Source organism: Eupeodes corollae, chromosome 1, assembly GCF_945859685.1.
Source record: "Eupeodes corollae chromosome 1, idEupCoro1.1, whole genome shotgun sequence".
Lineage (NCBI taxonomy): Eukaryota > Metazoa > Arthropoda > Insecta > Diptera > Syrphidae > Eupeodes > Eupeodes corollae.
Genome location: NC_079147.1, coordinates 102,658,288 through 102,673,467, shown reverse-complemented (window position 1 = coordinate 102,673,467; position 15,180 = coordinate 102,658,288). Strand labels below are relative to the sequence as shown.

General features: G+C 31.6%; 2 protein-coding genes and 1 long non-coding RNA gene across 4 annotated transcripts in view; 1 reads left to right on the top strand and 2 right to left on the bottom strand.

Moving 5' to 3' along the window:
- LOC129950253 (nucleoplasmin-like protein) overlaps positions 1 to 15,180 on the bottom strand; it is a 43,729-nt gene that overhangs the window by 14,467 nt on the left and 14,082 nt on the right. The window lies entirely within an intron of this gene.
- Positions 127 to 878, bottom strand: LOC129950265 (uncharacterized). Its single transcript, XR_008782094.1, has 3 exons — positions 550 to 878; positions 418 to 479; positions 127 to 357 (listed from the first exon to the last, which is right to left on the bottom strand). It is a non-coding gene; the product is annotated as an uncharacterized LOC129950265 (long non-coding RNA).
- On the top strand, positions 282 to 13,809 carry LOC129950240 (sodium-independent sulfate anion transporter). 2 transcript variants are annotated; one of them, XM_056062115.1, is made up of 9 exons: positions 282 to 462; positions 11,425 to 11,724; positions 11,783 to 12,007; positions 12,070 to 12,185; positions 12,247 to 12,550; positions 12,617 to 12,919; positions 12,989 to 13,134; positions 13,213 to 13,383; positions 13,452 to 13,809. In XM_056062115.1, exons 1-9 carry the CDS (start codon positions 297 to 299, stop codon positions 13,665 to 13,667), a joined length of 1,947 nt encoding a protein of 648 aa, XP_055918090.1. In that variant the 5' UTR covers positions 282 to 296; the 3' UTR covers positions 13,668 to 13,809. The 2 variants fall into 2 exon arrangements, with proteins under 2 accessions (XP_055918090.1, XP_055918098.1); XM_056062123.1 differs by lacking the exon at positions 282 to 462 and adding an exon at positions 10,318 to 10,535.

The following is a 15,180-nucleotide window of genomic DNA, read 5'->3' as shown; positions in this document are numbered from 1 at the left end:
AGTTTCTCGTTTTAATATGCATATTTTTAAACATCTCAAAATTTAATTGATTGATTAAAGCATGTTTAATTTTCCAGACAGGTTGTTTTTTTTTTAATTTAATTTTATATAGATCATCCATTAATAAAAGCAGATTAAATGCAAAATTTTTATAATGGATTCAAAACACGTTTTTATATTCTTGTTTTATAGACATTTTGCATTTGATTTAACAAAAAAAAGTGCAAATTATTTTTAGTAGCTAATTCGATCTTTAGCGTTAAAGAAGTTGTGTTTAATAAAATTTGTTTATAAGAATGTTACTATCAAAAAATGAACAAGAAGAAAAAGACATTTTATATTGCTCTAAAGAATCAACTGCAAATAAACAATTTTACAAAGATGAAAAACTAAAAAAGAACACAGATTCCAACTTACTTAAACCATTATTTAGTTATTCCAACACTAGTGTTAAATCTCTTTGTACGTCAAAACTTCAACTGCATAAATTTGGACAAGTTTGTATTCATATTATTTGTTTTCCTTTTTTTACTCAGGTTAAATATTTACTTTTCGGTATTTGTTTGTTTCCAAATTTACAGAATATGGCATTTATTTATATTCGAATTGTCAAGTAGTGGCGTTTCAATTATAAGTACGTCCGTCTTAATAACAATACGTTATCAACAATGTACAATGAATATGTTTCTTAAATAAATATATTCAATTGCCATCTCAAAAATTTGTTAACAAGTGTTTAAAAGTGGTAGTGATTTCTTAAGAAAAATATAATTTACCAAGCGTGTGTAATTATTGGTTGAGCTTAATATAAGTTTTATGATCGTCAACAAATATTCTTATATTGGATTTTGTATTTTTATCTTTTGATTACACTTTTACAGGGTGTTTTATACCATTGAATGAACTTTAAAAATAAAAAGAATGTGATTTGACAGTTTTGAAAAGCTTTGCAAAGGTTCAAAAAGGAATATTTGTCAAAATAAATAATACTAATTTATTTTATGTCGGAAAATGTTATGTTTATTAAAAACAACTCTTCGCCCTTTGCTTCCTAGTGGTTTTTCAGTGGAACACAAAAGTTTATACATATGTATTTGTATTGATATATACATGTAGTTCATGTCGAAACCAAATTTATTTTTATGAACTATAATTAACACCCCTCGAAAACCAAGAGTTTACCATCCCAGTGGTGACAAAATAAAATACCACATTTACACTAAAATCTGTTTAGTGAAAGTTTTTCGCACTTTCTTAACTTTAAACAACTGTCTATTAATGAGAGAGTAAGAACAAAGATATATTTGATTAAAAAAAAAAATAAAGTGTACTGAATTCATACACAAAAAATAACAACAACATCATTAATACAGTTCATGATTTTCTAGGACAATAGGTAGTATTTGGTTGGGTAACCCTTATTTTTAATAACAGCAGCACACCGGCGGCGGTTCATAGATAAAACAAGAATCCGGCATCGTTCAACAGGTACTGAGTACCAAGCTCGTTGAACTTCCTGCCAAAGTTTGTCCAAATTTGAAATATCAGATCTATTCATCGCTTTTTCCACGTCACTCCATAAGTTCTCAATAGGATTGAGAACTGGGGACTGCACAGGCCATTCCATAGCACTAATTTTTTGGGCGGATAGCCATTACTTAACAGACTTAGCCGTATGTTTATAATCGTAATCCTGTTGAAATGTCCACTTCAAGGGCATATCCTCCTCGGCATACAGTAGGAGGATTTCCTTGTATTTAATCTAGTCCATTATAACCTCTATACGATGAAGTGGCCCCACACCATTCCAAGAAAAACATCTCAAACAAAAATGCTACCCCCACCGTACTACACTCTTTAGGGTCACAATCCTGGTTAATTCCGCGTCGCACATATTTTTTACCATCTGACCCGAAGCGATTAAATTTGGACTCATCTTGTAAACGAATTTTAACTGTAATTACAGACACTTTAATACAACGATCTAGTTTAATTCCTTTTTTTAATTTTTGGAGCAGTCATGAATGGATCAGCTTTGCTCAGGCGGGCGATGGCAATATCAGTTTGAGGGGTGGTTTTTCTTGTCTGATTCTTGCGAATTTTATTTTGAACACTCACTTCTTTTCGGCAATGGTTAAGAGCATTAATTACCTTCTTCCTTGAACATTCTAATTTCCGCGCTACCTCCGAGTTTGTGTTTCCTTCTTTCTTAAAATCAAGAACTCGTAGCCTGAAGGCCTCTGTTGAGTGTTTGCCACGTCCTATACTATTACTTATTAATTCAAATTAAAGAATCTACCAACAAATTTATACAAAATTCTGAACTTTATCACTTACCTTTTAAGAAGTAAGAATATGTAAGACAACGACCCCGTCTGCGGCACTGGACACCTTGCTCTACCTTACACCTCTTGACATATTTAGCAAACAAATAGCTGCAAGCTCTGCTATTCGCCTCAATGCTTCGTCGCAGTGGACTAACAACAGCATTGGCCACTCCGTAATTCTAAGGTAGTTAGAATCAATTCCAAAGCACACAGACTACACCATCCCCCAACTACAATTCGACAGAAACTTCCAGATTCAATCCATTTTTACACAGATGGCTCAAAAACAAAAGGGGTTGGTGGAGGTATATACTCATTCCGCCTTCCCAATCATTGTAGCGTGTTCCAGGTGGAACTTTTGGCGATTACTTCCTTGTCTTGGCTCAAAGAAAACGTGATATCAACATCTGATATCCATATTTTCTCTGACAGCCAGGCCGCTATCAAATCTCTGAACTCTGTCTCTACAAACTCTATTGCTAATGCAAGACGCAGCGAGGAGGGCAGGCACCAGGTGGAACAACATCTCCACGTGTCAAGCCACAAAAAACATCTGGCCAACACTGGATATAAAACGTTCAAGGTGCTTGCTCTCTCTAAGCGGATAGCATATAAGCTCGATAATAGGTGTCATAACCGAACACTGTCTAATAGGAAAGCACGCCACGAGACTAGGCGTATTCTCAAATGACTTTTGCGGAAGCTGTATGGACTAGGAAGAGGAAGAAACGGTTCTTCATCTTCTCTGCACATGCCCTGCTCTAGCTCGAAAAACGCAAGAATTACCTAGGAGAATTCTTCTTTAACGATCTAAATCATATCGGTATAATCAGCTTCTCACGTTTCGTAAGGGACTCAAGCTGGTTCCATTGAGCTTAGGAGGAAGCCTCAAGATTCATGTGGTATCACAATGGGCCATTAAACTGGCCTAAGTGTGTCCGTTTCCATCTTGGACAGCCACTATAACCTAACCTAAGACAACTGTACTTAATTTTCAACGAAAACAATTTTCGCTATTTAAATTGACATAGCTTGATTGTTTATAAAATTATTTGTACATAATTGATTTACCGTTACTTTACATTTTATGTACATAGCAAAAAACCTCTTACGGTATTGGCATTGATAACTGCTCTTTCTGTTAAAGCCCTAGAGAGAATTTTAAACATAACTCTGCTATTTATATTTTCGCCACTGTATGTGAATATAATGACAAGAAAGAAGGAGACCTAGAATTGTTTGTCCTTTTTAAAGTAAGGGGCAGTGATCATGAACAAAATTCTAGGTGGTACATTTATAGATCGAACTGACATTTCAACCATATAAAAAGGGAATCATGTGAGATTTACGAGTGGGTCCAAAATAATATACCTACATAGAAAAATACAATTTACTTCCTTTTGTAAAAATATTCGTATTCTTTCTACTACGTCTTTAAGGTACTTAGCTTTTCATGTCTTCGGATAGTTTAATTAAATTAAAATAAAAAAGGCGTCTGGAAACTCTAGTCACATTGCGCCATGAACTTGAAATTAATTGGCAACTGACAATCAAAATTTTCCTATGATAGCTATTTTACTATCGCATATGATTATCACCGATTATACCAAAAGCAAATTGGTTAATTATTGTGGCAGTTATTTATCGCAAATCAGTTAAGTCGATTTAAACTCATCACCCATAAGCCAGAAAAAAAAGAAAAAATTAATGTGCAAAAATGATAATATTTGATTTTTGATTTCACATGTAAAGTTAGAAACTTTTGTTTCTGGAAAAATACAATACATATTCCAAAGTTTTGCATATTCATCTTTCTGACCTTGACAACACAAGTTTTAAATCGATTTCAGGCTGAGTTTGAAACAAGCAATACCGTCAATGCAATACATTCATTTTTCGGTCTTAACTTGATGAAAATAAAGTCTACAATCGGTTATTTAAAAACACTGTAGATCCAAAAGGTATTTTGTTTATTGGTTGAGTCTTAATGAATAATTTATTGAATTTGCTACAATTTTATCCAGCGGCGCCATTGTGTTGAATATTCTTTTGCAGTAGAAATTGATGTATATATATAGTATAAAATTTCACTATGATCTTCTACACTGTTTAAGCTATGCTATCTTTAAAACCAAAGTTTCAAGATTTATACATTTTTTGTTTCTGAAGATGGTTTTGTTTCTAATGAAGTAGAAATAATCCGAATTATTTAGTAACAAACTTGAAGGATCTTAAAAAAAAAAAAAACATTTTCGAACAAAATTTAAGTAAGAAACACCATGTTTTTTTATATATATTTAATAATAATGCAATAAATTTGAAATACCAATTAACAAGGTCATGCAAAATAAAAAACAGAAACGATAAGAAAGCTGTTAATAAAAATAATATGCACTGTTATAGACGCAGTGAATGTACATTATACATAAACAGAATATATACATTTGTGACCCTCATCTTCAGAGTTCACAGATAAAGAAAGTAGAACCTAAACAAGGAGTGACTGCCCCACATGAATAATTTTATTGATAAGCATGTATTTAAATATTTCATTTGGTTAAACACAGCAAATCACTAAACATATGAGATTAGAAAATATAAATACATTACCTACCTAAACACATAGAGATAAATTATTCTGTTGGAAACTATTTTTTGAGACGCTTTAATAAAATGTACTTGTTTTCTTAAATTTTGTTCCATAAGTGGGAAATACTTTCTTGTTTACAAATTTAAATTTTTGTTGTGCACTTTTTGAGAAAATTATGTATTTGACTGCATTCAGCGTTGCCACATTGTTATAAATATATAAAAAGGATTAAACTCTGTTTTTTTATTTTTATGTTATTTTTCTATGTTTTTTTGTTGCATGCATCAAGTCAAAGTTATTCAAGAATAACTATATGTCCCAGCTTTCTGTATTTAATCTTCTTTTATGAAGTAAGCAGGGGCCCTACTATGTAACTCGATTCTACAATGAAATTGCTCGAATTCGGAAAATTGGTACCATGTATCTATTTGACTACTTTGTGAATCGAATAGTTCTGGTACGAGTAGTGCCAACTATATTCTTTTGAACTTTCGAATAAACGACGAACTACGTAACTCAAAATTAGAATTCAAAACAAGACAAAATCGAAAATAATCACTATACGTTAAATGTGTTTGCGAGCGAAGTTTTTTTTTTTGTCATAGTGTAAGTAAAATGTTGAATATGAGTTCCATCTACAATCCAATTACACCGGGAATTCGTAATTTTTGGCAAAAATAACGTTTGGTCTTTTGTTTCTCTTCCTCATTCATTTCAAAATTCATCATCAGCGGGCACATGACTCTTTCGATTGAAGTCAAACTTGCTTGCTGTGCAAGTCCAGCGTTTTTGTTAGCGCCGATTTGGTTTTGATAACCTCCTGTTGCCAAAAAATTCAATGCTGCTGATAACACAATGATAATCGGAACAGCATTTTGTCTTCTGCGAGTAGTCATGTGGGATGATATGGTGTTAATTACATAAATCCGTCTTTAGAAAGACGATAGCTCTTAACAAAACTATATATTTTCCATTAAGAATGTGTTCAAATATTCTATCGGATATAAAGGGTGATTTATTAAAAACTATAGGAAAGTTAAAAAAAAAAAAACACATAAAATGCAGAAAAATGCATGAAATCTTTATGTGAATCGATAGTACGGTCCATATAATTAAATGTTTGAAAATTATTTCATGCAAATATTGACATTGACTGCGCTTCAAATGGCCCATCCGCTTAGTCCAATTTTGGCATACTCTTTTCAACATTTCGGCCGGTATCTCATCAATTGGGCTTGTCTGTATATACATGACTCATGAGCCATAAAACCACAAAAAATAGTCTAAAAGAGTTAAATTGCACGATCTACGCGGCCAATTGACCAGTACCGAACGTGAAATAAAATGTTCACCATACTCGCCTCTCAATAAGTCCATTGTCTTATTTAAACCACATGTCATACAAGTCAAGCTCTTGCATTTTGGGCAAAAAAATTGGATTTCATCTTACGGTAGCGCTCACTATACACAGTTAAGTTGCGATTTGCATCATCTTTAAAAAAGTACGGTTCAATGATGCCACCAGCCCATAAACTGCACCAAACTATGACTTTTTCTGGATGCATTGGTAGCTCTTGCAATGCTTCTGGCGGATATTTTCTCCAAAATCGACAATTCTGATTATTTGCGGGCCCATTGAGACAAAAATGAGTTTCGTCTCTGAACACAATTGTTCGGTAAAAAAAGTGGATCTTTCCAAGAACCTATTCAGCGTGTGTCAGGTGTTTATACAGTGTTGCCAAAAAGATAATAGCTAAAAAATAACCCTTTCTATGTACAAACATTTTTTCACTCAGCTTAATTTTAAATGATCTCTTATTCTTCTTCGTTCAATTTGCTCGTATCGTTCTTCGTTTCCTTGCAAATTAAACCAAATTCCAACGGTGTAAATTTTTGTAATAATTATTCTTGTACAAAAATTTGATTTTTTTTTAACTGTCAAACAACTCGATACTCGTTTTTAAAAATAAGTTGGTATAAGATTTTAGTAGTACGATTTTAAAGAAGAATCGGAAATGAATTTCGAATAGAATCACAAGTATAATCGAGTATAGTGAAAACCAACCAACTGCCGCTCTAGTGGTTCATTAGTACCTACCACATTCTATCATCCTAAATTGTTAATTTAGATTGATACCTTCCTATTTTCCTTACATTATCCTAATATGCCTATTTATACATAAATATGACCATAGACATAATTTTTTTCTTATCAACAGAAGCTTTGTTTTTCATTCACCCTCTTATCTCTAAAATGAAACATACCCATAGGGGAAATCTGACACAAATTTCCAAAAAAATCTTTCATTTACGTTGACGAAACTCTTAGGGCTGCGTTGCTAAGGTGGAATCATGTAATATTTGTGACAATCAAATGTGACCAAAATTTCTTAAATTTGGTATCACTTTAGGAGAAAAATTTTGAAGTTTTTTTTTGAACCTGCTGGCAAATCGGTTTGTGTTTTGTTCGTCTAGACGTTGGTCGCATTCACAAAGCTAGTGGCTACGTAGTCAAGGGATTCTGATTGGCTAAATCTAACTAAATCTAATTCTAAAATAATCACAAAATTGTGATTGTCACAGATGACTATCACCTTACACAGACCGTATTTGTTGTTTGTGACTGTCGACTATCACAAATCACCTAACATGATTCCACTCCTGGTTTAGCTTGTGTGCACACCGGTGTACTGACACTCGTCACGCACCACATTCAACAACGATTCAGTTCCAACCGAATTGTAAATGTGCGCTCGCATCCCCATACACATTAAACCGATCGAAACACCGACACAGAATAACCAAAAATTTTTGATTTTACTCGTCCCGTGTCTGACAACGAAAATCGATGTATGAACAAGCCCACACACAGCACACATTTCTGCACACCGACACAAGTGTGCTTAAGGCCGCATGTAACGTAAGAAAGAACTCATTTAAAAAACATATAAAATACATACCGGGAAAATAATTATCCGAAAGAAATGGTAAGTGTATTTGATTAGCTAGTTCAACTAAACAAAAAAATTCTTTTAATATGTTATTTTCCCAGTATTTTATATTTTTATTATTACCTAAAATTTTAAAATTTTTTTAACAAATCATAAATTTATATTAAATTAAAATAGAATTCGCATAGCCTACAGAAAATTCTTTCATTTTACACCTATTTATTGAAATTGGTTCAGTGTGAGGGCCGCAAAAGGGAGACTTATTAACAAAATACCGCATATTTGATATTTAAGTGCCTTTTTGTGTACTAAATACAGGGTGTGAGTGGCAGCCGCGGCATGATGGTTAGTGCGTTGGACTGCTATGCCAGAGGTCTCACTAAACACTAGTTCTTAGGACTGTTGCGCTATCTAATTTATATATTTTAAATACAGGGAACACAAAGTTATTATATTTATTAAAAATTAGATTGTTGCTATATTTTAGCAAAGAATTTTGATTTAGAGTTTTCTCTGTAAAATCCATATCTTAAAATTTGTTTCTACATGAAGTAGAGCCTATTTACGGAATTTTGATAAATTTGCCCTACAATATTTTGATCATAAGGTATTTTTCCATATATACGCACATGTTCCGAATTTCCATCGAAAGTGAATTGAAATCACTTTTCAATTTCACGTGAAATGAAATTGCATGTTCTTCAATTCGATCGGTTTCGAAAACTTCAAAATTGCTTCGAACTGTCAGAACTGAAGGATCATCAATTTTTATTTTCTTTCCGAAGTAAAATGTTTGCTGTTTTGAAGATGGATGCAATATCATTGACATTTTTAAGTGAAAAAAGGAAGCAGAATTCAAGAAAAAATAAGAAGACTTATTTATCGAGACAAATCAAATATTTATATTGGTTTTCCCTGACACAATGTGTGTGAAAATTATGTAGAATTCTCTTGATAAATAAAGTAAATACTTGATTTTCTCTTTTAAGCTTTCATTATAATTTTAGATTAAGCAAAGACGCTTTGTTCTATATATGTTTTAAGGGAAATAGAACCTTTTATAATAAATTCATCGATTCCTTCAATTCAAAAACTTGCTACAACCCTCCGATTACTAGCTGAAGGAAGTTATCAAAAATCAATTCACAGACATAAAAAATTTGATTTTAATGCGTTCAAAAATGGAACAAACCGAAATACAGAACATCCATTTGCATGTTCTAAAATCCAATTCACAATAACGAATTGAGGAACACCCTAATTCACTTTCGCAAAGTGTTTTTACAATAAGAGAAATGCAGAACATGGGCAATAATGTTTGAAATACAGTATTATTATGACTGATACAGTATTTTGACCCCAACCCATAGTGAAATGCAGAACATGGGCAATAATGTTTCAAATACAGTATTGTTATGACCCAAACAGTACTTTGAACCCTCATACCATAGTCAGAGAAAAGCAGAACAAACTTTTAGCGCTATTATCGTACCAATTTTATTTTAAGAATAAAAAAAAACCTTAAAATGACAATAGGTACCTCTGGTTTTATTTGTTTTTTTTTTTTTTTAATGAAAAAGTTCCCTTTTGATGATGATGAAATAGCTTAAATTAGAATGATAGAATCGAACAAAGAAGGTTAATATTCAATAATAACATTCCGGCATATTTCAAGTACTTCTTTTTTTGATATGATCAAATTTATTTCCAAACCAAGAAGATAATAAGGTTAATTTCAAAATATTAATTATAACTATCTATCGTATCATGAACTTCATATTAATGAAAAATTTATTAGGAAATTAACTACCCCCTCCCCACAAAAAAAATATTTATTACATCGTAGTGAAAAATGGCTCCTAAGCATAGATTTTATCGGGATTTATAAAAATTCTTTGATTTTGATGGCATTCATCGTAATACTGATAAAAAAATATTGACAATAAAACTAATTTTTATTTTGGTATCAAGTCATTCTAGCGATAAGAAAACATAATAGGGGAAAAGGGAAAGTTTTTAAGATTTCCGCTCGATTTACCAAATCTTAGGAATGTAATAAATCTTAATCTTAAATTATTAGTCACAGAAAAAATAAGCTAACTATTATAAAATTTACTAATAAATCAACAAAATTATTTTAGTTGCTAACAAATGGTACCTAATTTATTATTTGGAGATCTTAAACAAATAATTTTCTTAAAATAACATTTTTTTTTAATAATCACAGTACATTTGTATGTACATATTATATGTATGTAGATACATACATATACATATGTATATTACCTTGAATTTTGATAATTATACTTTAATTATTGTCACACTGCATCATTATCGGTTTACTCTTCTTTTTAGCAATCGAGGGCTTATAAAGTAATAATAATAATACAATTTTTGCGTACCTACTATCATAATCGGAAGAGTAAGCGAAGTTAGCGGAAAGAACAAATAGCCGCGTTCGTTAGGGTTTAACTTGTGAACGAGCGTGACTAGAATCATTTTGAAGTGAACAATCGACATGGCAAGAACGTAGTTAAACCAACAGCTCGGAAAATAAAATCAAGCAAGAAAGCGCAAATACGTTTTGCTAGCATTAAGAGTTAATCAAAAAATACACAATCATTTTTGTTTTTCTTGACTATTTTACAATGATAAACGAATCATCAGGTGTGTGTTTAAAAATAAAAACCATATTTAACCTAAGAAAACAAAATAAAAGTGATATCAGTTTACAAACCGAGTATTGCTTCAGCTGTCAAACAAAAAAAAAAGTGAAATTCAAACCTTTGAAACTCACGAGTGAAAAATGAGCAAAATATTGTTTAAGTCAATAACCCCGTTTGGGTTATGTGTGTTTTTCTTATTATTATGATAATATTAAATAAGATACTCGTTATTCTTGATTCTTTTACCCCAAAATAATCAACTGCCGGAATTACATGGCGGGAAATCAAAGTTTTTAAATATAAATTAATCCCATCATAATTTCCATTGATTACAAAATTTAATTTATTTGAGATTTGTTTTTTTTTTGTTCTTGTGAAACATTGCTTGACTGTCTGTCTGGTGGAATGATATTGTTATCATAAATGCAATAAAATCCAGACTGAAGCATACAAAAGCAGCTTGTAATGCAATTTATTTTTATCAATTTTTGTGCATATGAAGTATGTGAGTTTAAAAACAGGTTTTTAATTTCCGAAAACCTTTCCTTATTGAACTTGTTGTATTGTTTTTAAATTTTATTATTACTGTTCACACAGTTTATGTAATTTTCATTCAATTTATTTGTGTGTACTTATTTTCACAGATTGAGTTAATTAGTTTTTACTTAGAAGAAAGTCTCCCACAACGATGCTAATTACCCTGAAATAAGTGCTTTTTAATTAATTTTAAAAAATAAATGTGATTATATTTTTTTTAATAATTATATATATTTAAATGAATAGATGTATCTGGTCTCGCTGATAAACAAAATTAAAAATTAACTGTCAACACTTTTAAGTTAAATCCTATTAAAAAAATTCCATAATTTCGTTTTTCTTCTTTTTTTTAGCCAATCTCTACAAAGAGGACCTGCCCGATGTGTGTGAAATATTGAAGAAAAAATCCCAAAAATTAGCTCGAAAAGAAACCCTAACCAACACATTGCCATTTTTTAAATGGCTCCCAAAATACAAACCTAAATTTTTACTTCAAGATTTTGTTGCTGGTCTAACAGTGGGTCTGACAACAATACCACAAGCAATTGCTTATGGAGTTGTGGCCGGTTTACCTCCACAATATGGATTGTATTCGGCGTTTATGGGATGTTTTGTTTACATTTTATTTGGATCATGTAAAGACGTAACAGTCGGTATGTATGAGAAACAACAAAATATTCCAAAATATTAATTAATAATTTTTTTCTGTAGGACCAACAGCCATAATGGCTTTAATGGTTCAAGGACATGCAACGTCTAGTCCTGATTTTGTGGTTTTAGCATGTTTTATATCGGGATGCGTTATCCTTTTGCTGGGCTTATTAAATATGGGCTTTCTCATTCAATTTATTTCAATGCCAGTTACAATTGGATTTAGTACAGCGGCAGCAATTACTATTGGGAGTGGCCAAATAAACAGCTTAATCGGACTAAAAAGTATATAAAACACACACAAAAACTTTTTCGAGTATTTTAATAATAAATGATTTCTATTCTAGGTCCATCAAATGCCTTTGTAGCATCATGGCAGAATTTCTTTACTAATATTACGCATGCACGCTGGACTGACAGTTTACTTGGAATAGGAACTCTGATCCTGCTTTTGTGCATGAGGGTAAATTTTTTAATTTCCAAATTTATTTTCTTTATAATTTTATTTTAATTATTTTTAATAGAAAATTAAAGACATCAAGGGGCTTAACAAATGCCTAACCAAATACCTTTCACTCTCTCGAAATGCTTTGGCAGTTGTGATAGGAGCCATATTGGCCTACTGCCTTACACATGATGGTAACACACCATTTAAATTGTCAGGACAAATCACACCTGGATTGCCGCCATTTGAATTGCCACCATTTAGCACTACTGTCAATGGAACATCGTATTCCTTTTCAGAAATGATTTCCGAACTGGGCTCGTCATTAGGAACGATTCCATTGATTGCAATCTTGGAAAGCATTGCTATTGCAAAGACATTTAGTAAGTTACTGGTTTTCCCTTATCCATGAATTGAGTAAATGTTATATATAACTTATTTGTCTACAGGTAAAGGAAAATCTATTGATGCTTCTCAAGAAATGATTGCCCTTGGTATGTGCAATATAATGGGATCTTTTGTTTCATCAATGCCAACGACAGGATCATTTACAAGAACAGCCATCAACAATGCATCTGGAGTAAGAACAACTCTTGGTGGTGCAGTTACTGGAACACTGGTCCTTATGGCACTAGTATTCCTCACAACGACATTTTACTATATTCCTAAAGCAACTCTAGCTGCAATTATAATCGCAGCCATGATATTCATGGTCGAAGTTAAAAAGATCAACGAGCTTTGGATGGCCAAAAGTAAGTTCATACTACAAAATAATGCCTATTGAATATGTAATTGAATTGAATTTTTGTTTTCTCAAACAGAATCTGATTTTATTCCATTTTTGGCAACTTTACTTTGTTCTTTATTTTGGAGCCTTGAGTATGGAATATTGTGTGGAGTTGGTGTGAATCTTGTATTTGTTTTGTATGCAAGTGCACGCCCAAAAATTGTCATTTCAGTTCAAAAGGTAGTAGCAAAAATGAATATACTTAATTAATCAACAACTAACGAATTAAAAAATTTCCAATCAATTTATTTTTTATAGATAAGCGGAATTGAAGTGGGTGTTGTCAATGTGTTTTCAAATCTTAAGTATTCATCAGCTGAGTACTTACGATCAAAAGTGATAAAATTTGTGAATGAACATTTTGGTCGTGTGTCAGTTGTCATAATTTGTGGAGAGGAGATATTCTCAATTGATTCCACAGTGGCTGTGGTAAGTTTTACATCTTTTCTTTTTATTAATTTTTATGTTTTAAATTTGTATACATTTTTTATATGCAGAATATTCTTTCTCTAAGAGAAGACTTATCATTAATTGGTTGTGAATTAATTTGCTGGAAATGGAATTACAGCGCCGCTGGTGTTATTTGCCGTTTTAATCGTGAAGCTCAAAGTATGTTTAAGTTTATTGGAACAAAAGAAGATGTTATTGTTGATCACATAAATTCACAGAATAGTATTAGCGCAACAATAACAACAACAAATCAGATTCCTTAAAATTAATTTTTATTTATAAAAAGACTGTAAATATCCCATTGTCGTATTATTTAAAGTTGATGTTTTTAAGTTTAAAAAAAATAAAGTACAAAATAAAAAATGCATTTTATTAAACGTTAAAAAAAAAAACAATTAAGAAAAACCTCAAATATTTATTCTTCCATGTCACAAGTCAGTTTATTGAGTCTGTCAACATAAAGGAAATTGTAAACTTTATCAAGTTTGGATTGTAAAATCGGCACTCTTCTGAGATAAATTTTGTTTTAAAAGTCATAATGCCATAAAGTTAAAACATACATAATTAATCTAGTGCGATCTAAAAATATTCTTTTATTAATTATTAGCACAATTATTGCTAAGAAAGTGTACAAAGAGTTTATGAAACTTAACTAAAGATCAATTATCTTAATAATAATAAAAAATTAATATTATATTATCGAAGGCATTGAACTTGAGGTTTTTTGAGACATGAGATAGCCTATGATGGTTGGCAACAAATTCGAACTAATTTTTTTTCACACGTTTAAGACAATTAAATGATGTGTATCCCAGGTGGTGAATACTTATGGGACTTTGTTTTATCAATAATTATTTTTACAAAGCAAATATTTAATAAATTGAAGTGGATAGTTTATTTTACTATTCTTATCTTAATAATTTTACGTAAGTACATGCGCACAAATTGTTAACAATAAGTTAATTTATTGATATTTGTTTAGAATAGAATGTAAAGGAAATCATGCCTCGAGAGGATTTTTGGATTGAGCGTACACGTTTTTTATACATCACTGAAACTTCAAAATAATTGCAACGATAAGTGGCATATACAGTATTGTCCAAAACATTAGCAACTAATGTCATTCAAAAATTAATAACTTAAACAAATCATGTTAATTTTTGTCTCCAAATTAAATACATTATGTATGTACTTTGAAATAGACCACAGGAGAATACAGTTTTTAAAACGGTTCATTATATATGACTTAAGTAGGACAGTAAATCCAATTTTTTGTTGGTCAAAACAGAAGCAACGTTTTATTGCATTTTCTTTTTTTCTTATTAATAAAGAAAAGTTAGCCCGCTAACTATAAAATGAATTGCTCCTTATCCACAAGACTTACATACCTCCAAAGCTTGAGTATAACTCCCATCTCTGGGCTTGTGCTTCTGCTACTTTTTTAAGCCTCTTGGATAGTATTGAACGTAGAGCATTTAAATTGATAGATGATAATATCATCATAAGTTAATTTACTTCGCTTGAACATCGTCGTGAGGTCTCTTGTCTGACCCTTTTTTACCGTTATTTTAACGGCTTATACTCTGGCGAAATAGCCAGTTGCATTCCTCCCCTTAAACAAATGCTCATCAGTATACCCTCGAGCCCAACTTCGGCCGTGCTGTCAAGTACAGAGATTTGTTCTTTAGCCGTACTACGCGAATGTGGAATGCCTTGCCACACTCTGTCTTTCCTAGTCATTGCAATATCCAGGAATTCAAAACGAATGTACTCTCC

Excerpts from the sequence above, each read along its gene's own strand:
- LOC129950240 (XM_056062115.1), top strand. The coding sequence starts at position 297 with ATGTTACTATCAAAAAATGAACAAGAAGAAAAAGACATTTTATATTGC. Across the intron at positions 463-11,424 it reads CACTAGTGTTAAATCTCTTT|CCAATCTCTACAAAGAGGAC; the intron begins GTACGTCAAAAC and ends TCTTTTTTTTAG. Across the intron at positions 12,551-12,616 it reads TGCTATTGCAAAGACATTTA|GTAAAGGAAAATCTATTGAT; the intron begins GTAAGTTACTGG and ends ATTTGTCTACAG.